Source organism: Crocodylus porosus, unplaced genomic scaffold (assembly GCF_001723895.1).
Source record: "Crocodylus porosus isolate Cpor-Errol unplaced genomic scaffold, CroPor_comp1, whole genome shotgun sequence".
NCBI classification, from domain to species: domain Eukaryota; kingdom Metazoa; phylum Chordata; order Crocodylia; family Crocodylidae; genus Crocodylus; species Crocodylus porosus.
In genome coordinates, this window is record NW_017728886.1 from 110414131 (window position 1) to 110438947 (window position 24817).

The following is a 24817-nucleotide window of genomic DNA, read 5'->3' on the forward strand; positions in this document are numbered from 1 at the left end:
AGGAGCCAGTGGGGGATGAGGACAGTGGGGCAGCAATCCGGGGGGGCCGGGGAAGCAAGTGGAGTTGGGGCATATGGGCCCTGTAGGGAGGGTAGTAACCCCTGTGGGAGCCATTTGGCCTCTGGGGAGGGGGCTGTGGCCCCTGTGCGGGGCAGCAAAAATATAAGTATTTAGAATTGACTTTATTATGATGATAGAGAAAAGTAGGCTTCCAAATTGCTTTAACACTGTAGATATATCAATAAAACATTGTCCAACTGGTCTCTGTCTCTGTCTGTGTATATATCGTGGTCTTCTGTTTTAATTGTGGAGAAACATGGATTTCGGGGTATTTTACAGAGTGACTTTGGGATTTTTTAATTAGGGATTTTTCAGTTTTCCAACAGGGAACACCAGAATTCCTGCTAGGGAGGCCAGTGGCAGGACCCTGCCTGCTTAGAGCTGGCACTTTGGACCCAGCTGGAGGTGGCTGACCTCCTGGCCAATTGGGGCCAGGAAGACATGCTTTGACAGTTCAAAGCAGGCCACCACACCTGGAACATCTTCCATGTGATAGCTACCCAGATGGCTGGGCAGGGGGCACAAATGACAGTAGTGCTGCACAAAGGCCAGCTTGGCAACTACAGTCCATGGGCAGCTGGTCCAGAGGGGCAGAAGCCTCTACTGGCCGTGCAGTCCCCATCTGCATCTGGCAGGTGTGCAGCAGGTCACAGGCAGGCAGCAGCCCCCACTGCCAGACTGCTGCAGTAGGCACAGGGTGCAGGGAACTCTCAGGGCTGCTTCAGCTGGCACAAGGGGTAGTGTCCCCAGGTATCAGTTGTCTGGGCCCCAGAAGCTCCTGAGAGCGAGTAGGCCTGAGTTACTTGACAGGGCAGCTGTTTATACTGCTGGGGACAGCACAGGTGCTGGCCCTGGGCTCTAGCTCTCCCTGGCTGCAGATCCAGAAGGAGCCAGGCAGGGTTATTTTGCCCCAAGTGGCACAGTTTGCCCTACACCAAAGTGTATGGTCGGGTACATGCACTGAGGCGAAAAGCCCTGGCTTAAATTTACACCACTTTTATTTGAGTTCCTGCAAGCACACGTGCTTGAATGTGTGGATGTGCCCCTAGAGGTTTTCATTGCCACTAAGGGTGTTAACCAGAATGAAACTAATTAAACATAATACATTTTAATTTAGAAATACACAAGAACTCGTAGTTCTCTTCCCATCGCATGCAAGTAAAAAGGTTATACAGCATTTCCTGGAAGGTTGGGGGGCAACCAATTTACCTTTATTGTTAAAACCCTTAACTTACTGATAAATGCTTTCAATCTTCAGTGAGATAATTATTCCAAAACAAATTATACATCCAGGAAATTCAGAGTCAAGGTAATATTTAAAAGAAATTCAAAGATATTAAAAGATGCAAATGCAGTTAAGGCCACCTAGACAACCTTAACTCCTGGTCTGTAGCGATTCCATGCAATCACAGATGCATACATAATTAAAGTCTTAATCCTAAACGTATTTATTTAAAATAATTTTTTCTTTAATTGTTTCTTTTCACGGTGTCGCTGTAGGAACGGGTTTCTTTCTCAGTAAACACCTTCTTTGATTGTTCTTAATGGGAAATGAAGCCAGGTTGCTCTCAAGAATTCCTTTAAAGAACATTTGTTAGCTTCTGCTGAAGAAGACATTTTAACTTTATTAAGAATAATGGCACAAAAGGCCACTAATTTAAAATAAATAAATCATTATTAAAAAGTGGGTTACTGTTGATTATAGTTAGAATTGATAACTCTTGAAACTTGAGACTGAAACAGCATGCTTTACACATTTTATATTGATTCAGGATTGAAACAGACTCTTGTATGGATGGCAAAGGAACTTTTAAAAGCCTTGTGAGGTAAAGGAGGCATGTAGTTACCAGTAGGCGTATGTTGTTTTTTTATATAGTTTTTGTAAGTAAATAAATGCTTTCATTTTATGAATAGATTTCTTAAAGATTGTCATACGTTGATTTAAATTTCTGCATGAATTGACTGTTTTCCAATTTTTGTTCTTTCTAGGCATTTATTCTTCCTACAACTGAAAACAGATATTTTGGAAGGAAGGTAATAAGAGAAATCATTGCAGTTTCTTTTCCAAAATCTGGGCATAAATAGGAATGGCTTATTGAGGAAAATATGATTTTCTGCTGTTAAAAAATAAGTTTTGTTTTTTTCAAAATATTATTTTAAAACTCAGGAAATGTTAGTGTTGCAAACATCCATAGAATGGGTTGATTATTAATGAAACAAATTAATGTTCCATTAAGGAAACTATTTGTAGCTGAACTTGCATGACAGAAGGGCATGAACTCAATGAGGGATCCCCTCCACACAGGGAGTACCATGCTCACTATACCAACTCTTAGGTGAATGATAGATGGCCACCCTTGTTTTTGTGGGTTTTTTGGATGGGGCTTGCTCAGTGGCCACAAGCTCATGTTTCCTGTTCTGACTTGTCCTGTCACCTATTTTCTTTTAGTAATTGGGAGCAAGTTTTCCTCTCTGTTCTGGATTAGAGTGTTCTTATGAATGCTTGGCACTTTCAGTGTTAAAAATACCACACAGCAGCTATTAAAATAATGTCCAGTGCACAAAATACCCTTTCCTTTTTGCTTTCCAAAATAAGCATTCAGCAAGGATATGAACATGTCCATTTAAGACAAGTTCTTTCCATTCAGTTAGTGATCTGTTATACAACAACTTGCTTTTATCTTCCTACTATGCTGTCACTACAGTCTTTTCTTTATTAAAAAAAAAAAGTAAAAATGATATTTTAAACATACATATTATTTTTTATGAAAAATATTATTTGTAGAGACACAGTTAATGTTTTACCTGTTTATTCTGTATGTACGTAAATGAAATTATTTTTCTCCTTCTAGGTTGACATGCCCTCTTAATTCTGCTGTTGTCCTGGCATCTTATGCAGTACAGGGTAAATAATAACAAATCTTTTTTGGCTGACAAAGTATATTTGAGCATCTTTGAACTGTCCCTTTTTATTTCACTGATCTGCATTGCAGAAGATCATCTGTTCATTTGGGAGAAAGTTGTTTCTGTGGTTGATGCATTGTAATATTTTCGCAAAGAGCTACTTACAAAGGGAAGACTACATAACTAGTAGCCAATGCTTGTATGTCTAGGGTAGATTATATGAATAAGGGAAATATATTTCTTAAGTCTGTATTATGGAAAAGGTATTACATGAACTGGCTCACTATTTAGAAATTCATAATCGGTATCCTTCTATATATGTTCTCTAACAAGACTAATTTATTCAAATAAAAAAGTATCTCAGTTCCAAGTGAAAACAATTTAAATGCAATTTAAAGTTGGATCTAAAGGACTTTGGTCCATTCAAGTTAGATGCTGCAGTGGCTAAACTTAAAGTGCTTGACTCCCAGAATGGAATTCAAAAGGCTGAAGAAGCACTAGGCTTCTTCGTATACATGGCACAGGGAGAGTTAAGTGCCTTAGAAAAGTCTGAACAAAGAGCTACCTTAGGGTTAGACAGTAGGGAATGCTGAGCACAGGGATCTGTCTGTATTACAGCTTCCCTCTGGAGCTTGGGTTCCGAGTCAGGACTGCAAGGGATACAACTTTCCATTTGGGATCCAGAGATGGGAACCCTTTCCTGAGGGTAAATCCTTATGAGTATTTTGAAATGAGAAGAGCGGGGCTCACTCTTCTTATATTGTAGCTGTAAAATGAGGGGGAGGTACTGGTGACAGTGCCAGCCCAGTGGTTAGAGCACTCATGTAGGAAGTAAGAGACTTGAGATCTAGGAGAGGCTGAGGTCTAGGCTGTCCTCATCCAGGAGGATTCACATCGGCCACATCCCAGGAGCATGACCTAACTATGAAGCCACAGGCTAGTTTGGGCTGGCATCATAACCCCAATATTGCTTATGTTAGCCTGACTGTACTCTAAAACACGGCTGTCCAACTTTTGCATGGCTGGTTGGGGGGGTGGCTGCAAGCTGTGTAGGCTGCATTGGTGGGGGACCATAGGTTCTGGGACACATGCGATACAAACACCTCATAGTGTCCCCTGCACCCCTCCCTCCATCCCCCAACAGACGCACATCTGAACACCCTCTGGTTTGCCCTCAATTTTGTGCCATTCTGCATTGGCCAGGCACAGGAAGCAGAAGCCAGAAGAACAAGAGCCTGGAGCATCTGGCTGCTAATGTGGCCACAGTTTTAGTGGCTGACAGGACTGCAACTTAACCCTTCATGGGCCATATTTGGTCTGAGCCACCAGTTGGACAATCTTCATATAGAAGTTAAAGTTTTCAGCTAGGAGGGGAAATTCTGAGTTTCAGTCCTTGCTGACTAATGCATTTTCGCATGAAACAGTCATTGTTCCAGAATAAGAAAAACAGAAAAATAAAAAAGTTAAGTTCCTGAGAGCAAGAACTATAACAGAGAGCTCCCTCTTTCCAGCTGAGTGCTCTCACTGCTACCCTAATGAGTCAGATTGAGTCTGGTTCTGTGAATCCTGCATTTGTTGCTGCAGTGCCACAACTTCAGCAGGATGGGCGAAGGCCCCCCAGCCTACTCTAGAGAGTGGTGCTGGCATTCTCCTGGGAGGTGATTGGTATACAGCTGAATCCCTGCAAGGTCAGGAAGGCACGATACCCAGGTCTCCCTCTTACTGGGTGAATGCTTTATAAAAGATAAGCACAACTGTTACCACATTCTCTTCGATTGAAAGTGGCTGTGGCTGCCCTGTTTGTTTTGATTTCAACACTGTTGATGTGTTGGGTGTCGAATGAGCCTCTCTCTTACAAGAGAGGTGCCAGTTCTTCCAGTTTTTGGATCCAAATGAGTGTTAGATGGGAGTCTAGGACTATAGCTGTTCAGATTGGGGTAGCTTCAGACATGTGTAGCAGGCAGAATTAAAGAACCTAAGTCACCATTCTGCTCAAAAAGGAGTGTAATCAGTTTAGGTGTTTCCAGGGTTAAACAGCTGTTGAGAAGGGAAGCTTGGATTGCACTTTTGGCTTTGGCACCTGAAATCTAGATCTTTTTGTTGTAGGGACCTTTACTGGCCCTTAATTTATAATATGAAAATAACATGTGACACTAAGTATAAAGTAGGGAAGTGTCTTACAGAAAGCAACCATGAAGAAACATGTGGGCAGGAAGGGGTTTATTGTGGAGAGTAAATTGATTTGTTCAGTAGAATATTGTGTCAAGAAAGATGTTTATGTTTTTGGGTATATACAGGGAGCTTTCTGTCACTTAACAGTGTATGATGATGAGCATTTGTGTAATGATCTGTGCATGCTAATCTCTGTATTGCAGACAAACAAAAGAAGGTTCAAAATGTGATACTTAAGCATGAGACCTGAAAAAATGGAAGAGACTAAATGTATATAGCCTTAACAAGGGTATTGAAGAGGTTTTATACACCACTCCACAAATCAAATGAACAGCAAAAACAAAGTGAAAAAAATCAGTGAATGCCCACTTTTCTTAAACCTAAAAAAGTTTAAAAAATGGGAGAGGGTCAACTCAGGTCATGCATTAATGAAATAGTTGGCAGGATAAAGCCAGGCTAAAAGAGTTTGCATAGCCGGTTATTGATGACACAGTTGCTCCATGTCTTTATGGAAAGGTTAGCTATGTTTACAGAAGGAGTTGTAAAGGGCCATTTTGGCTTGAAATCAGGGCTGAATTATAAAATATAAATGTAAAATGTGTCTTTCAAAGGAAGGGGTGGGTCTAATGGGAGGCTGCTGTAAAAAAAACAAAACAAAAACAAACAAACAAACAAAAAAAGTCTAACCAGAATATTTTAATTTGAATAGTCAAGTGTTTTGTGTTGCAGTGTATAAACTTTGATTTTTAAATGTTCCTAGATTTTTAAAATAAATACAGATTTAAGTTTTTCTAAACTGAATTGAAGCTCTTAAGCATGGGTACATATTCCTGCTCCTCTCCTCCCTCCCACCTCTCTCTGCTGCCAAAGGGGCTAGGGATCCATTTGTTTGAAGAAAAGAGTAGAATGACTTTGTATCTTTTGATGCTGTAAATTCAGCAAGATCTTAGACATCATTAATACACAGAACACCTAATTTAAAAAGCAGTTAGGTTTGCTAAATGCAACAAACCTGATGCAATCCTATGACAAAAAAATGAAAAGTCCCAGAAAAGTCCAAACCTTATATTCTGTCACAGACACAGACTTACCATATTTACTGGAATATAAAATGACTCTGATTTATAAGACAACCCCCCCAATAATTAGATTATATATATATGGAAATTTATAAATTTGTTATAATTTTCCAGGTTTAAAAATCTAATTATTGGAAGTTTACCTTGAATTCAGTCTCCTTCCCTTTCTATAGCAGAGAAATAAATCTGGGCTGTCAGGTAGCCCCCTTACCTTCTGCTGCCCCTTATTGTGAGACTTTACTCACTCTCAGTATATGGAAGTGAGAAACAAATTTGAAAACCCTGACCTTGAAATAAACACAGCTGTAGCAATTTGCATGTAGTAATCTTGGAATTAATTCACCCAGAATTGATGCATGTTACCTTTTTTGAAACTTCTGCAAGTTTTGACACAGGTATTCCTTAAATGCATTTTTAAACAGCACGTAGCGTAATTGTTTTTTGTGCACAACTATATATTTATGTATACATAGATACGCACACTGTTCATTTGACCATTTGTCACATACATCTAGCATTAACTATCATAATTCCCACTATAATAAATGCGGCTGTGCACCCACATGCCCATCACCATTTGCTTTAACCATTACAGCTGCACAAAATCACCTCTGTATACTCTATCCTGTCCTTCCCACTCCAAGATCCTCCCCAAGCCCCTTTATTTCTTTTCCCAGTCCTTAGTCCATATCATCTTCACCATCTTCCTCCCTGTTATCCTCATTGCTTCACCCCCTCTTCATCACCATCATCGTCCTCTTCCCCCTTGTAGTATTCTCTGGGGGTCCCATTCTTGAACAGCCTGTACCTTGTTTTCCTCTTCCACATGTCTTCCACAGTCTTCTCCCCATTGGTTCCTTCTATATTCATACAATGCAGCGGTAGCTTGCTCACTCCCATGCAACCCTCAACTGGGATGTTTGCCTGCCTGTATGTGACCAGGTTCCTAGTCTTCCACAGGGCATTTCTGAAGCAAGACATGGACTGGTCAGAATGGGCTATTGGGGTCCCCTGCTGTTTGGTGAGGTGTCCAAACAGTGCTGCCTCTTTCATCAGGGTCTTGACTCCCATCACCATCTGGAGGAATCCACTTACTCTCCCCTACGCTTCCCTGGTGTATGGGCAGTTCCAGAGGAGGTGGTCAGTTTGTTTCCTTTTGCCGCCAGCAGGTTTGCCGGGGGCAGACAGGTGAGCCTTTCTGCACCTCTCTGTTTCAGTGCCCACACAGGGAGTACCCATTGGGCTACCTTCTAGTTCAAGTCCCTGTGCTCCTTTTTCAGGTCCTTTTGGAAGATTTGCTCCCACACAGCCTGGCAGTCATTGCTAGGAAGTACATGTAGGGGCAACAGTCTGTCTTTTGCCTTTACTACTTCCTGCATCTTATGGTCTTCAGGGCTTCATTGTGTAACTCTTATTTGTTCTGGAAGCAGTCCAAGCCTTTGTAGAACTATAGTGGGTCCATGGTCCACAGCTGCATGTTGGGCAGCATGTACACCTGGCAGTCTTGCAGCAGGTGCCCTTCAAAGTACTTCATGAAGCAGGCTGTTTTGGAGTTTGGAGATCTGGCTTGTGTACTTGGCGCAGAAGAACAGCAGGATGTCTGGCAGCCCGTTTGTCTTATACAGTGTGTTTCTTGCAACCTTCTCTCATTTGGAACCCCTGAAGACGATGCACATGGCTCTTTGGATTCTGTTAATGATTTGCTCTGAGGGAGGAAGACCAGCCCGGTGTATAGAAGCAGCAGTGCAATACTACCCTTGTGAGGGCCATGAAGAGTGATGTATATTCCACAGTCCCAGTCTCTTTTTTCAGTTGGGTCTTGGTCTTTTCCCAAGCTTTCTATCTGTTCAGCTCTGGGTCAGACTCCACCCCAAGGGTCTTAGCCCCCTTGTGGGAGCTGGAGATGCCCAGGGCCAATAGATCCCCCAAGTTTGCCCAGTACCAGGCAGGTGGTCTTGCCCATGTTGAGTTTAGCCCCTGCTGCCAATCTGTATACCTGGGTGTGTTGTAACATTCTTTCCACCAACCACTTGTCACTGCATGGGACATTAAGGTTGTCCATGTAGGCCAGGACCTTCATCTCTGCCTCGCTTTCCCCAGGGATTTGCACTCTGCTGATCCTAGGATCTCACCTGAACTGCTGGGCTAGTGGTTCTGTCATGCAGATGAATGGGATCAGGGAGAGTAGGCAGCTCTGCTGGATGCCAGACTCCACTGTGATCAGGGCAGTCAGGAACTCATTCACCAGCACCCTGCTGCTTGCGTTGGTGCACGATACCCTTATTCAGGTGACAAAGATTGAGGGGAACTGTATAGTCTTCAGTGTCTCCAACAGAGACTCAGCCGTAAGCTTTCTCCAGGTCAAAGTTCACATGGTGGCATTGCACCCTCTCTTCTGTTGATCCCACAGTGCATCCTGCAGCTGCAGCAAAGCTCTGTGGATCTGTCACCGTGCTACTGTGCAACGTCCCTGTGGAAGCTGAGGGAGATTGTTGCGGTGAGGTGCTGCACTATGCCTGAATTCCTAGTCATGCTTTTCAGCATCACTGTGGCTTTTCAGGCTCCAGCTTACACACCCAGTTTGCCTAGGATTTACTCTACTTAACTTTTCCTTCTTTCTCACAGTGTCATCTTAGCCAAAAACTCCATGTCCTTTTCCTTTATTTGCCCTGGATTACTTTTGGATTGTAACCAGTCTCTGTCCTTGTGCCTCCCCTCATAAATTCAAAAGTCTGGAGCTGGGGATTTCCCCTGGCTGTCTGGAGCTGTTGCCAGAAATCCGATCTGCTCTTGAAATCTCTGAAGTCAGGTTCCCACTCAACCCCTCCTGGTGTGCAAATAAGCAAATGCAAATTTGTAAGCTTTACCATCAGCAAGTCTCTTATGGTCTTGGTTAAGAAGTCATTTTTCTCTATTGGCAGTTTTCCTAGGTTCAGTTGTCTGTCCTCGCTTGGAACCTCACCAGGAAGCCTTTTCCACTCATCTCCATGTTTGGGGTGTTTCCCATATTGGGGTCTTGTGACCCTGGGGTTTGGGGTCTTTGCTTTTCCTGCCCCCCCACCCCACCCTACCCCCTCAAGCACAGGGGTAGCTCATGATTCTGTACTTGAATTAATAAGAGCAGGCACTATACTTGATCTTAGCCAGAAAAGGCTGAGAAGCACTTTTGTACTGGTACATAGTACAAACTATGCACAATATTAATCCAAAGCTAAAGGCTTATGATTTATCATATAGTTTAGTACGCTGGGCTCCAGCAGAGGCAACAGCATTTCAAGCTGTGGTGACCCCACATCTCAGCACTGCTTAGTATGTGTATGTACTCCAGATACCCACACCCAGAATCCATGTGCTAATTAGCCCCCTATTCGTGACTGGAACCAGGTCCTCTTGTCTCAAGTCCTGTGATTCTTTAAAAATTTATATGTAAATCAGGTGTAAGGCAGCTTGGTTCAGCTCTGCCTTATGGAGAGCAGGGTCCTATTAATTAAGTGTGTCAGGCTGAGAGGGGCAGATAGAGGGATTCTGGGTGGAGCCCCATTTGATACCTGTCTGCCAGGTATTTACTGCTGGTGAAAAAACAGGAATCATTGGTAGGGACTTGCCAAACTTGTAGTTTTTGTTGAAACCACGAATTTGGGAGGTCCTCTGTGAAAAAGCCTGGTCCCTGCATAAAAGCAGGAAAGCGGCCAATGAGTGAGTGGTTTAAAAAAAAAAAAGGGCAGCTGCAGTGGCGAGGCGCCACCTGCCTACCCAGCAGCAGTGGGGATGGCGGCATGGAGTTGTGCCCCTTGCTGCTGCCAGGTGGTCAGGGGGCATTTTGCCATGGTGGCACAAAGCTCCCAGCAGTGGCAGCCAGCTTCCCTGCCTGGTCCTACTCTGCCATGCTGCTCTGGGTCCCGCCTGCTGAGCCACGGGGGCTCCAAGGGGAGGGCAGCAGGCTGGGGAGCCCAGCGCTACGGTAGGCAGCATGAATCTGCTCTCGCTGTGCTGCCCTTGGGGGAGGGGGAGCTGGGATCTGCACTCCACTCTGCCACAGCACCTGCTGCATCCCAGGGGCGACAGCCAGGACTTAGGTGCTGCCATGGGGAGCAGGGGGCTGTGGACCCAGGTCCCTGGCCCCATAGCCTTGGCAGCTGGGTTCCCCTCCAGCAGGGTGGAGGGAGGTGGAGTGCTGTGGGTGGGAAGTAAGAGGCACCGGCTGGGGTGAGAGGCTGTGGTGGGGAGTGAGGGGCACCAGCAGGACCCAGTTGGTTGTGGATAGGGAGTGCAGGACATCAGTAGGGGTGGTGGGCTTTGGGTGGGAAGTGAGGGGCACTGGCAGGGCTGTGGGTGGGGACTGAGGGGCACCAGGTGGTTGTGGATGAGGGGTGGGGGGCTTTGGGTCGGGAGTTGAGGGGCAATGGTATGGGCAGGGCATTGGCATATCAGAGCTGCTCAACACCGCAAAGCAGTTGCGGGGAGGGAACCACTGCAGCTGGACCTGTGTCCTTGTGAGCAGAGGGGGCAAGGTGAGCTTTGATTTTCCATGATGCAAAGCTGATTCAGTCAGCTTTAGATAAAAGTCCCCAAAAGCCCTGCTGAAGAGCCTGATCTATACAGACATTGGGTGAACTGGGTGAAACTAACACAATGCCTCTTCTGGGCATGCACTGTGCTTTGTACAGGGGCATGCTGAATTGAAAGTAAAGTGCTCTTTTTTTTTCATGTCTGTAAGCAGCCATTGACTTTTAGTAGGGTTTATTTTTATGTACCAAAGTTCTATGCTGGGTTGGAGCCGAAGTCTAAGAGTTAATGGTTTAAACTGTTTCTTCCTCCTGGGTGTCTGTTGTTCTGTGGTTCATTATGGCTGGGTTCTTCTTTTTCCTTCTTGCTTGAAGCTTAGTGGGTCCTCAGGAGTTCAGAGTAGCATGCTAGATCTCAACCTTTTTGGGCTCAAGTCATCCATTGGAAAATGCCAGCTTATAGCTTTCATTCAGTTTGACTTCAGCTGCAAAGAACTTGGACCACAACATGTTAAAACATTTTTGGCACTATGGATTCCTTTTTGAAATCTTTGGATGAGTTACTTGCTAAGGTGCTATCCTGCGGTAACTTTTTCCTGCATTTACTATATAAATCGTATGTAGCTATAGTCACACCTAATAGTGCTATTATTGTGCAACATTTTGCAGGACCCTAATTGAGAACTGCTGGAACTAGAGTAAAGTTTGCACCCAGCACAGCTTTCCAGCCTCATGTCTTGGAAACCTCACTTGCTGCTAGTTGAAGTGGGATGTCCCTCTAGAGCAGTGATTCAACCTGGATGAGAATACTCTTTGAGAGGTGCCACACACTAGTAACACTCTCAGGTATAGAATCATGGGAAGTTAGGGTTGGAAGGGACCTCAGGAGGTCATCTAGTCCAACCCCCTGCTCAAAGCAGGAGCAACGCCAAATAGATCATCCCAGCCAAAGCTTTGTCTAGCTGGGTTTTGAAGACCGCCAAGGATGAAGCTTCCAACACCCCTTTGGGTAACCTGTTCCAGTGTCTTACTACCTTCCTAGTGGCAAAATTCTTCCTAATATCTGATCTTAACATCCCTTGCTGCAACTTGAGACCATTGCTCCTTGTTCTGTCATCTGCCACCACTGAGAACAGTCTAGCTCCATCCCCTTTTGAACCTCCCTTTAGGTAGTTGAAGGCTGCTATTAAATCCCTTCTCAGTCTTCTCTTCTTTAAATAAGTCCAGTTCCCTCAGCCTTTCCTCAGAAGTCATGTCCCCTAGCCCCTTCACAAACTTCATAAATCAGAAAAGAGTTAATGAACTACCTGGTGTTTAATTAGTCCTGTCTTTTGTTACCTGAAGGGAGAGCTAAGGAGTTACATTCCAGCACAGTTGATGGCAGGCTTGAGGGGAAGCAGACTGTTGCTTTCACAGTAGGGCTAAGTACAGATAGTCAAAGACCCCAAGGCTGAATTGATTCAGTCTTGGCAGGTTAGTCTAAGATGGAAAGATTGAACCCATAAGCATATGAACAGACATTCACTCAATTCAGGAAATGCAGCCAGATGCTTGCAGTGGCAGAAGCCAGAAGTCAGGAGAGCACTGCTCTCTGGCATGTAGCCAGCATGGGCTATGTGCTCACTTCCTCTTCCTGCTGCTTCCGAAGTCTCTGGGATTTGCAGTCCACAGTCAGAACAGCAAGATTCTGCAGGGTTGCTTATCACTTCCTCATCCTGCTTCCAGGTGTCTCTGGGATTTGTAGTCCACAATCTCAGCCAGCAACAAGTAAGCAGGGCAGAGTGGCTCCATACTCTGGGGAAGGGAAGTTTAATCCCCCTCCCAGGCCCCAGATCCCAGCAGGGGTTTGCTGGGGGTGAAGCGGGGGGCTGGGGAGGGGCATTGAGCCAGTCTTTGAGGCCAGTAAGTCAGCCCTCACTGCTCCAGCTAGAGAGTAGAGCAGTGGGGCAAGCCCTGATCTCTGGAGCAGACAGCACAGCCCAGCCCAGGGCTGTGGGATGCTGGGGGACTCTGACTTAATTTGAACCAGGAAGAGGTCCGGGACAGAAGTTTCATAAACTGGTTTGACCTAAATCAGTTGAGTTTGATACTATGTTCAACCAGGTGCATCTTAAACCAGTTTCAGCCATTTTGAAATTGGTGTATGTGCAGTGAATCTCTATTCTGTTACAGGTTTAAACCAGTTTCTGATCACTTAAACTGGTTTATGTGTAACTTCTGTCTCTAGTCCAGGAGAGCAGACTGGCTGGGATCAGGAACTAAAGAAACCTGCTCCCTATTAGAGCCTCCTCAAAGAGAAAGAGAGACAGGGAGGTCTGACTGTCTGGCAAAGAGTGAGCTTAGAATTCATGGTCATTTTTTATTGAACTTTAAGTACCCTGGAAGCAGGTGGTATTTTAATGTGACCTGGTAAGGAAGTGGCTTCTGGCTGGAATCTTCTGGAGGTTGGGTAAATCAGCTAAAGAGTCAAAATGACATACAGGCAGAGGCATGCCATTCTGTTTCCTATCAGATAAGGTGTGTCCAGAGATGGCAGACCACGGAGCTTTTCAGAGGGGCATTTTTTGTGTGTGTTTTGTTTTTAAACCTCTCTCACCATGGCTGCATTGCTCTCCCCCCACTTACCTCTTACTCTAACTGTGTAGTAATGACGCAATTAAAATTTATGCTGTTTGGGTTAAGAATACATCAGCTGGACCCTGAAATATTTGTCCCATCATTGTTCTGATTAGAAGTTGACCTTATGTTTTCAGATTTAGTTTGAGCTTTCCCCCTGTTTATTCAATGTAATTAGTCAGTTAAAATGTGGTTAGTCAAACTACAGATGACACTTTTGAACTGCTGTTACCCTTAAAAAATCTGCCCCTCCCTCCCCCAAGAAAATCAGCTTGCTATGGAAAGGGACCAAAACACACTTAGAATTAGAAACTATGCTGAAAAAGTTTGGCATTTTTTGTGACATGCACAAAAAAGTTGCAATTACAAAAGTCAAGACTATGTAATGAAAGACTTTTGGTTGATTTTTGTTATGTTTGTCTTTATATGGAAATTAATTTAAATAGATTTAGCAGAGATGGGAAAAATGAGTTATGTGGAAAGATGGTATGAACATGCCATTGCGTAGCCTATCGCCCATGAAGCACTGAGTGATGGTCCCCACAGCAAGCTTTTAGAGCCACAGGTTGTCACCATAGGAGTTTGAATGGGCTCCATGATCTCTGGCTGGTGACAATCTTGGGTTGCCCAGCCATTGTGGTTCTTCCCTGTGTGAGCTCAGCCTGCTGCCACCACCAGGACCAAGCACTTAACTCTATTGAGGACCAGCAATTTTGTGCCTGAAGCATGGCACAGAAGGTTATCTGCTCCATAGAGTTGTATTGTGTCGTTGTTCTTTTGCAATCCTGTATATAAGTCAAATGTGACTCTTTTTTTACCCTTTTATGGTTCTTTTTGACGAGGGGGAAATTTTGTTTAGTCTGAACAATACAGTACTAGCCAATGGTACTTTTTTGCTGTGTAAGGGAAAATATAATATCCTGTTGTCTGTGCTTTATTAGTTCCATGCAAGGTCTCTCTCTTCAGTATTCGTCTGTGTTGTGCTTATCACAAGCCCTGCTTGTTCAACCATTCATTCTGCTTCTTAATTCCAAATTGTTCTATGACTCCAGTAAGCTCTAAAATGAAAACCACAAATGAAAAATGATAAAGGATGGGAGGAACTCAAAGTTTTAAAATCCATATACTTGGAACCAGCTTCCAGTCTTGTAGGGCAGCTTGAGGATGGTGGTTATCTTTTGCTGCTAGTCAAGTATGTGATAGCTTTGCATCATCTAGTTTCTGGGGACTTCAGTAGAGCAGCCTAAGAAGAACTGTGCCAGCTTCCCATAGCAACAGAGCTTGTAAATAGCTTAAATCTGCAAGCTGGCAGATTTTAAATATCTTCTGCAAGTTTTCTTCCTCATCCATCAGAGTTGTCAAGGTTACTGCTAGCAGCTCTCATCTAAAGCAGCACTATTAACTGTTCAAATCGCTTATGTTAGTCATCCGCGTGCCCCATGGATTAGGCAGATTAATATGAACATGCGGCAAAAAAAGGAGTGCACAGTTGAGCAACTTTGGCTACTTCAGAAAAGGCATTTTTGCCAAGGCTTTTCTTGTCCTCTCTCTCCTGCCTACTCCTCCCTGTGGTTTGCAAAATTTTTATATCATCTCTTGACTCTAAATTGATTAAAAAAATATTCTCCTTCTCCTTTGTCCTCAGGATGGGGTGGGGGTGAGGGTGAGGGGTCACATTGAGGGACTATGAACTCTGGTATCGGCAAAATCAGTTGAAGAGTGAACAACCAAGCTTTTACAGTTGTGAGGCTGTGTGGCCTGCTAAGTTGGGGGTTGGCCTCCCATTTTTGAGCTGCCTCTTTTAATAAGAGGCTTTTGTATAAAATGACTGGCACAAAGACCTTTCAAATTCTAGGTTTTTACTATCTGTTCCCTTATTACCTTGAAGTAAGCATTTCTTTCATTAAAAAAAAAAAAATCTTCCATGCATATCTGGATTTGGAAGCCTTTTCATAAAGAAAATTTCCATTCCTGCTGGATGAATCCTTTATAAGCTATGTTAGACAGATGGGCTATAGAAGTAGTTTGATCTAAGTCCTTGTTTTTCTGATTCATTTCAAAGAATTCCAGAAAAACGAACAAGAAAGTAAAGTTACTATTTTTCCTAAAGTGTTCCTGCCATCCATTTTACTTAAGGTAGGCAAGAAATGGATGAGTTTTGCCCTGGTCCCACACCTCTCTCGGCTAATTCTTACAGGGTGGAATGCTGGAGTGCAGCATTGGGATTAAGAGATATCTTAGCATTTTACTATCATCCAGATAAGCTTGTCCACATGTTCTGATTTGTCCATGGTGCTTTTGCTTTTTCACAGTGAAGACCATAACCAGTTCCTGGTGAGACTGAAGTCTCTTCTGCCTCCCAGTTTTTCTCAGACCTAATGTTAATGCTGTTAACTTTCCTTCCTAAAATGGCATGTTTTCCTCTCTTCTGGTGTCTTATCAGTTAAGTAGCTTAGTTCTCCAGGATAATATTTCAGTATATTGACCACATTGTGCTCAAGTCTCAGCATTCCTTACCTATGTTCAAACGAATTTTTCTTTTTGCCTCCAGAAGTTAGTCTTCATACAGACATTGTTTTGAAGTAAATTAATTGGGTTTAAGCTTCACAACACTTTTATTCCATCAAGGCACCTGTATTACTAATGCAGTGATACTCACCCAGGGTGCCACGTCTTTGAAAGGATCTCTACCAAAGGCTTAGGTAGAGATCCTTTCAAGGGTGCCATGAAACACTGCCATTAGGACTGTTAGGTGTGTAAATAGGATAAACCCAGAGTTTTCAAATAGGAATTCATACGATTGAAAACATTCTAATCTGTCGTGGTATTTGTGTGCTTTTTGCAACAGAAAAAATGCTCCCTTATTTTTTTTCTGTAGTCCAAAAAGCAAGCGAAAACTAAGAGCCGGCATTTTCTTAGAGGCACCTCAAGTCTAAAAAGGTTGAAAACCACTGTTCTAATGTCTCTAGCTTTTTGGAATGACCCGATAGAAACTGTTTCCTGATACTGGTGTTCCTCATACAGTTTTTTTCATCAAGTAGTCAAATTCCCAGAATTAGAAAGCAGATCGTCTTCTGTACCTCCAAATTTATCAGGTAGACAGATTCTTTTTATTGGAAAAAGCTCATTCCAGAAATCTTGTAATCTCCACTGGAGTTAAAGCAGTTGTGGCATTTGTCTTTTGTATTTCTCTCCTGGATTCATCCGCTACTCATACGGATTATGAGAGGAGGGCCACAGCTAATATCTTGGCATTTTACTTTGACCAGAATGAGGCACCAAAACTGAAAAAATACTGAAATGAAGCTAAGAACATTCTTTTTTTCTATTACAGCAAGGAGTTGTGGTATCCAAGATCATTTGCATTTAGATAAAGGGAATTCTAAACTGACTAGCTGTGCAGATATAAGTTGGATGTAGATCTGAGTAAATGCATTCTCAGTACCTGACAAAGCTAGTCTCTTAATCGCCCATGATTTTTTGTATTCTTCTTGGTTAAATATCTATGGACACTTGGTCTAGTGGGGCCTTCTTCTTAAGGGTTTGCTCAGCAGCCAACCTGTCCAGAACCTGAGATTCATGCCCTGGAGAACATAGATACCCATAAACTTGTGGACTTGCTGCTCAAAGTTGAAGAGTCTTGCAAGTGTGCTTGTTCCTCTTATTGTCTCTTGCTCAACTTTTAAAGTGAGACAGTTCTTTTTTTGTGTAGTAATCCTTTTCACTATAAGTAGGGATCTACTCAAATCCTGATTTTTGTGCATTGTATGGAAATTGAGAAGTCGGACAAAGCCTGTGAAATCTGCGACCTCCTCCCCCACCCCTTCTAGAATGTATTGAAAATAAAATGTTGGTTCCCCAGAGGGAGCCAGCAGTCCTCATGGTGCTGCAACACTCCTGCATAGCCAGCAGGGAGGATGAGGGAGGGAGAATTCTGGCAGGGAGAACCCAAGATGGCTGCCACCTCTGCCCCTTGCTGCTGATTTGCTGAGAGGACTGCCTGTCCTGCAGCCCTGCCCCTCTCCACCAATTGGTGGTGAAAGGCAGGGCTGTATAATGGACAGCCCTCACAGGCAATCAGCAGCAAGGGGCAGAGGTGGCACCAGGGCCTCTCAGTCAATTAGAGACATGGGGGGTCCCACTGCAATCAGCCCTTGAAAATGGTGGCCAGCTTCACTGTCTCCCCCCACAATCAGCTGTCTGCCTTGTCGAGTTTGATAGATCCCTAACTGTAAGAAGAAATATGTACACAATTACACTTTCCTTGGTTAGTATTTTTTTACACAAAACTGAGCCTTGGAGATAATCTGAAATGTTTTTAGGATTCTGTAGGTGACAAGGGTTGTCTGTATCCACCATGTTTTACATATGTGTAAACTCAGGATTTTATTTTTTTTCTTTGTTTGTTTTTCAAAGGTCCATAAAAGATTGAGTTTTGTAGCCACTTTAGCAGCTGAGATTTAAGGAAGCAGGTATCCATCCAAAGAAATATGCTGTGTGGCTGCGTGGCCTTTTTTGTCTTTCTTGATGAAGCACTGTGAAGTAGATGGGCTGTCCTTACTTTTTTTTTCCTCCTTGAATGAAAAGTTCTGTTGCTCTTCTTTTGGTTTTCCTTCATTAAAATGCTCAAATTTCACTTTTTATATGTGGAAAATAGTATTCAACTGAAAGGTAGTATTTTTAACCCTTGGCTCCATTTCCTTGAGTTTTATTTTACTACTGTTTATTTTCCTAGTCGTAATGAATTGTAGAGAAAACAGATGGCCAGAAGGGGGAAAGATATAATGTAGTTCCTTACAATAATTTTCTTTGCTTAAACGAACTGTTGCTCCATGAGACTCATGCTTGTTGATTCATCTGTGTTACAAGGAAGATATCTTTTGTCATTCCTTTCCCCTCACCCTCTTCTCCTCCCCTTCCCCCTCTCCTGTCTGGTTTAATTCAGTAGAGAAGTCACATTTGTTCTTAGGATTTTGACTTGTCCTAATTCTTTTCATCGGTTATTTGGATAAAAAATAACATGAAAATACCCTGTACAAGATGGCTAGCTACTCTTCCATAAAGTCTACTAATCAGCATGTATAGTTTTTCTGCAACTGTGGCAGTTGCCACGGGAGTTCGAAAATTAGATAGAAGTCTAAATTGCTCCCCTCTTGATATGACCTCAGATAGCTAAGAGGAAAAAAGACAAGAGGAGCCTCCATGTTTGGAAGATGAGCAGCAAGAAGCCATGTCATTGAATCAAGGAGAAACAGTTGCCCTTGTTAGCAAAGGTAAAATTTATCCTAAGAAAATATTTTTTACCTATTGCACAAATACATTTTGAGAATTAAAATTGCCTTGTTTTTGGCAACCTAGTCTCTTGTTGATAAGAACATACTTAAAACTGACTTCAAAAAGCCTTCTTTGGCAAAAATAACAAAAAATATTGAGTTGTATTTCATGGAAGGGATTGAGGAAAGTATTAGTTGTTGGAAAAGAGAAAATAAGAATACTTTTCAGTCAAATATGGTAGGTTGCAAGTTGTTTCATGACCATTACTAGTCATGCTAATTTGTGTCAGTCATTTTAGGCTTGTTTTACAGGCTTAGCTTTGAGATGTGTGCATTTATTAAAAACAAACATACAAACAAAAAACATAGTTCCAGAGCTGCATCGACATTTAATAGTAATTGTTTTTATTCTGTTACAGAGGGATGTTATGTTTTCTAGAAGAATTAATGTTCAACAATTGTTCAAATTCATGTTCACTTGCTGAATTTTAATCATAGAATCATAGAAAATTAGGGTTGGAAGGGACCTTAGGAGGTCATCTACTCCAGCTGCCTGCTCAAAGCAGGATCATCCCCAACTAGATCATCCCAGCCAAGGCTTTATCTAGTCAGGTCTTAAAAACCTCCAAGGATGGAGATTCCACCACCTCTTTTGGTAGGTAACCTTAGCCAGTGCTTCATCCTAGTGAGAGTTTTTTCTAATACCTAAGCTAAACATCCCTTGTTGCAACTTGAGACCATTGCTCCTTCTTCTGCCATCACTGAGAAATGATAAGTCTAAGCTTTTCTGCTAACTATTTACCTTCTAGTCCAAATTTTAAAGTTACTTCAGAACAAATTATAATACAGCTGTAATGGTAAACTTGCTAAACTACTCCCTGTACTTGTCCACTCATTTTCTTTTTGTGTATATATGTTGAGACTTTTCTAGTTGCTGACAGCTGTCGTTCTAGAACTGGTTCGTTACCTCAGTGGTTCAGGTTTACAGGACATAAATTTCATTTTGTTTTGGCTTCAGTGGCAAGTGTTCAAAATTGTCATTTTCTGGCTTTTTTTCCTTATAATAATTGTGCTTGTAAAAATATTTTATGGAAAAATTGAGAGGAAGTTAGTTTAGTTAATTCAAGCTAAACAACGTTTTGTATTAGATGGTCTGTAGAAAGTAATGGTATCTTGTTTAAAAAATAAAATCTTTGATCGTGTGACTTTGCCAGGGCTTTCTTGTATTGCTGTTGTGTCTGCTACTTAGACAAATGGTTGTTCTTATGCCCAGCCACAAATCTTGCAAATAACATGTTCAACCAATTTAATGTTTGAAATCTTTTTATGTAAGCACCATTTATTTATGATTAGGAAAAAAAACAAACCATTCAGGTTCTAATGGTATGCATACTATATCACTGTGTATAATGTTTTTGTTTCTTACATGAGAGCTGCTCTGTTTGAAATTGTTAATGGTTGTGATTCCAGTGAAATCTGTTTTATGTGAATCTGTTACCAGTTATGTATAAGAGTTAAGAGAAAAGAAAAAAGGAAACAATAAAAAACCGGAATACTGCTTGCTGTCAGAAGTTCTTTTTTAGATGCAAGCCATCAAACAGGTTTTAGAAAATGGCTCTCTTTGTTTCCTTTGGTGCACAAGTCTACAACGTTAGAAGTCATGATACTACCTTTGAATTTCTAGTCAATATTCCACCACTACAGGACAGAAATGGTCTTTACATAATAACAATACTTTTGATTTTCCTGTTGTATTTAGTTTTTTTCAATAGGAAAAACAGGATTGAGGATACTAGTACAAAATACTGTTTCTGTGCTTTACGTGTTTGGCCATTTTTGTGTAATAGTCGCTTGTACAGTTGTGGTAGTTTTCACATGCAGGTTAGGTGCGTAGCTCATGTTAGATTTAACAGTAAACAAGACAAATGGATAAATGATAAATGAACTGCTATGACAGCAGAGAGCTACAAAAGTTTGGAATATTTGACAGCGTGAAGGATAGAGCTGTTAGATGTTCAGGTTGCAGATTCGTACTCTGCGGAAGCACTGTATATGATATGTATCAAACTGACTATGTAAGACATCGCTGATTTAGACCATCTTTATGCTGGTTAAGTAGTTTCCTTTTAACAGTGTTTTTGTGACATAAGTAACAAAGTTTTTTGTAAAAAAGTAAGTAAATTAATAAAATATTGATTTAGTTTTCATTTACTTATAATAATACTTTTATGTTGGAAGAGATTGTTCATGCGCTGTTGTTGTAAGAGACAGTATACTAAACAACAGTACCTTCCAGTAGAAAATATTCTTTCTTTCAATTCTGCATAACTAAATTTATTCTACTTTAATATGCTATTTAGCATGGAGGAGGAAAGTCTCCTAAACAATGTTTTGCAGCAGTCTGAGGCTAACTGTGAAATCTTATGGATGCGTTTTTCTTTTTCCCCTAACAGCTCAGCTTGGAGACTTTAACTCTACAGAACATCATTCAGGATACCTTGCAAATTGCCACTTTTTACCAGATCAGAACAAAGATTTTCTAATCAAAGTTGAATCGCTGCATGAACAGCACGGGTAATCATAATTCAGTATTTTGCAACCCCTTTTCTTCATTATTTGTCTCATGAACTTAAAAAAATAAATAGAGAGAAGACAGTTTAAAGTTCCTAAAAGTTTTAGGCTTGTGAGTAGTGTTGTGTTAGTGTTGTGAAATAAACTTCAGCTTTCTAATTGTCTTCAGAAAAACCTCATGTGTTCTGAACTTGCTGTATATTCTGTGGTTGCACCTTATTGTTTAATTAAGTTGAATTTTAAAACAAATCTATAAATACTTGGCCTTGGTGAGGCTGCAGCTGGAGTACTTCACCCAATTCTGGGCTCCACACTTTAGAAAGGACATGGAGAACTTGAGAGAGTCCAGAGGAGAACCACACATGATTAGAGGTCAAGAGAACAGGCCTTATGAGGAGAGGCATGGGACTCTTCATCCTGGAAAAGCGAAGGCTCAGGGGTGACTTAGTGGCAGCCTATAAGTATATAAGGGTGTGCATCAGGAACTGGGAGAACATCTGTTTACTGGAGCACCTCAAGGGAAGACAAGGTCTAATGGTCACAAATTGCTAGAAGATCATTTTAGACTGGACATAAGGAAAAACTACTTTACTGTCCAAGTCTCCGGAGTCTGGAATAGACTCCCCCTTCTCCCCAAAGTGGTGCAAACACCTATTTTGGATACCTTTTAAGAACGGCTTGGATGCTTATTTTGCTGGGGTGATCTGACCCCAGCTGACTTCCTGCCCGTTTGGCAGGGGGCTGGACCCAATGATCTCGAGAGGTCTCTTCCAGCCCTAATGTCTATGCAATCTGTGAACTATGTTCAGTGGTTTAAATGAATTAAATTGATGTAAACCATTGAGGGTAATTTGTTGAAAGCTTCTTGGATAGAGGGCTTAAAAGATCATGACTGATAGCCTTTTCTGGGTATAAAAGAAGACATGGCAGTTTACTACAGCTGGACAAATGATCCATTTGAAAGTTTTGGATAATTAGGGGTATTTTTTTTATTTGTTTAAAAAAATCCTTCTTCAGCATGGGTGAAATTTGCATAAAATTGCTAGCAAGATTCCTTGATTCCTGCAGAGTAATGTAAACTGAAATATTTCTGTATTTAACAACAAAAAACACTTTTCCGTTGGCTGTGCGGTTCTGATACAATGGTATTGCACTGATGGGTACAGCTGACATTTACACACATTCTGCTGCTAGGGTGAAGCTGAAATCTGATTAAGCTATGAAAACAATTAGAGGCAGTCTTTTCCCTCTTGAGCTGGAATTTTCTGTCTTTGGTTTCATTTCAGAGATGCATTAAGTAGCTTTTGATATCTTAAGGCTGACACTTGCTTGCCAAGATTAGAAGCCTGGTCAGGAATTTGATCATTTTAGGATACCAGTTTCATTGCTATGTTGGCTATATATAGAGTTTTATTTTTGAGTTTAACACAGAAATTTGTTATCTGTGTCATTTGAAAATTTTAGGCCACATATATAATTTCCAGATTCTTCTGGAAAAGTAGTTTGTTTCCCAGTAGAAAAAGCGAGAGTACAGATATTCAGAATTTTTCTCCCAGAGCCAAAATGGCACTCCAGGAGAAAAATAACCTAGGAACAACTGGAGTTAAATACTACCAGGAGAGTTTATCCTGGGAGAAGGAATGTTCTTTTCTGACAGAAGCCACAGCAGAGTCCTCCAGCATCTTGAGGTGTTTTCTACCAGGAGAAAGAACCCAAGAGAATTCTTCCAGATGCTGTGAATGTGTGTACGTGGCCTTAGTTTTGTGCTGCTTGTTGGAAAGGTGGAACTAGAACACTGTAATTGGGCAAGAAGCAAAAGTGTGAAAATAAAAAAAAAAAAAGTGAGAAAAATCTTGTCTCCATTGAAGATTAATGTTTTGATAGATTGAGGTGGATAACACTGAAGTAGGGTGTTTCTTTCACGGGGACCAAATCCTGTAGTCTGATTGATTGCATTAATCACACCCACAAAGGCCGCAGAAGGAGCTAATAGGATAAACATTGCAGTACATTGTACAGATCTTTGTTAGCTTCAGGGTTCTCCCTTTGTGATGTAGGCATCTGCGTTTTCATAGGAGTTCTATTTTGAGATCAAAGATTTAAGCTGCAAGTATGATTTCTTTTTTTTCCCCAGCAGTCCTTTTGCCTGCTGCCCTGTATTTTGTCTCATCTCTCCCCTGTTGACATCTCTAGGCCATGGAGGTAGCCTGCTGGGATTAGCCGTACAGCTGAATTTTGGGCATAAGTGAGATTGCACACCAAGATAAGGAATTGGCTCTCCTTGTCAAAAGTTGCTGCTAATCGTGTCTGGTTCCTTGTTTGGAGTGTAAAATCTGAAGTTTACTCCTCACTGTCCTTCAACCCGTGTTTGCAATCTGTGCAGATATTGTGAGCCAGAGATAGTGGCGCAGCCAGAGATTTGTATTCTGAGTTCTGGTGAGGCTGGGTTCTCATCACATCTTACTGTGTGGGAGATGTTTACTCATTTGGATCCTTTCAGATGACAGATTAGAAATCACTATTGATATGAATGAAAATGGGGCCTTTGAGGAAGGAGATTTCTGTTTTCACATGACCTTTTTCTATACCATTCAAACTTCAGAGTCAAGTGTGTTGTGGTGCTGTGGTTTGTGATGCTGCAGGTACCTCAGAATATTAATAATCAGAGTTTAAGTGCACCATTTGTCTAAATTAAGTATTAAAAACTGAGGAAACAAATGTTTTGCAGACAGAGCATTTAGCTTCATGAGCCTAAGCCCCTTCAGGGTTCAGGTCAGTTTCTTCTGGGGATTGAGATAAGACCGTAAGAGATGGACGAGGAGAGACAAGCATATTTAGATTTTAGTGCAATGTTCCTTGCATCTTCCACTGAAACATTTGATGATTGCTACTGTTAAGATAGGATAATGATCTGGAAGAGAAAAGAAGAAATGGGGAAAATATTCTCCATTGTTAGCATTGGGCTTGGGGTGGGGGGCACTATAACTTAGAGTGGCAGATGGTGAGGTACAAACATCACCAACTATATACAGTGTCTAGAACAGGTTCTGTTTAAATTATCTCCCTGCAGCTCCATGGTCTCCAAAGCAAGAAGTACACTGTGAACAGCTCTTCCCTTATTCTCTTTAGAGAGTTCAAGGAATCTAGGAGCATATTTACAGGTTCTCCAGGGGGTAGTTGGGAGGGGAGCTTTAATTAGAGTGGGTCTGAGAGCTGCTTTAATTAAAGCACCTGTACCGTTTCACGTATTCAGCATTCCATGATTCAAAATGGCAGTGGGAGTGCTTTAACTAAAGTTCATTCAGTGAGCTTTCGTTAAAACCCCTCCCCCCCACCGCTATTTTGAAGTGCAGGGACACTGAATACACAACACACAGAGGCTGCTCGAGTGGGCTGATGAGCACAGTCCTGCAGACTTGATTCATCAAGTCTGCTCCACCATACTGTAATTACAGTGTGTCAGAGCAGTGTCTACAGGTACCCTAGTTGCACAAACATGGTATCAACTTAGTAAAGTGTTACTAAAAACTCAGTAAAAACATTAGTAAAAAGGTAAGACTTTTATGCGTTTCTTTCCCTTTGCATTACTATGGGTGAGAGATGGATGGGGAAGTTTTGTGAACTGTACTGAATTTCC

At 41.9% G+C, this 24817-nt stretch overlaps 1 protein-coding gene across 2 annotated transcripts in view; it reads left to right on the top strand.

Moving 5' to 3' along the window:
- PTPN3 (protein tyrosine phosphatase, non-receptor type 3) overlaps positions 1–24817 on the top strand; it is a 215595-nt gene that overhangs the window by 54130 nt on the left and 136648 nt on the right. Inside the window, exons 6-8 of one of the 2 annotated variants that reach the window (XM_019540646.1) lie at positions 2050–2094; positions 2913–2965; positions 21063–21183. In XM_019540646.1, the coding sequence (XP_019396191.1) occupies positions 2050–2094; positions 2913–2965; positions 21063–21183 (219 nt within the window). Of the gene's footprint in view, positions 1–2049; positions 2095–2912; positions 2966–21062; positions 21184–24817 lie in introns of those variants that run through there. The other variant, XM_019540653.1, reaches the window with a different exon arrangement.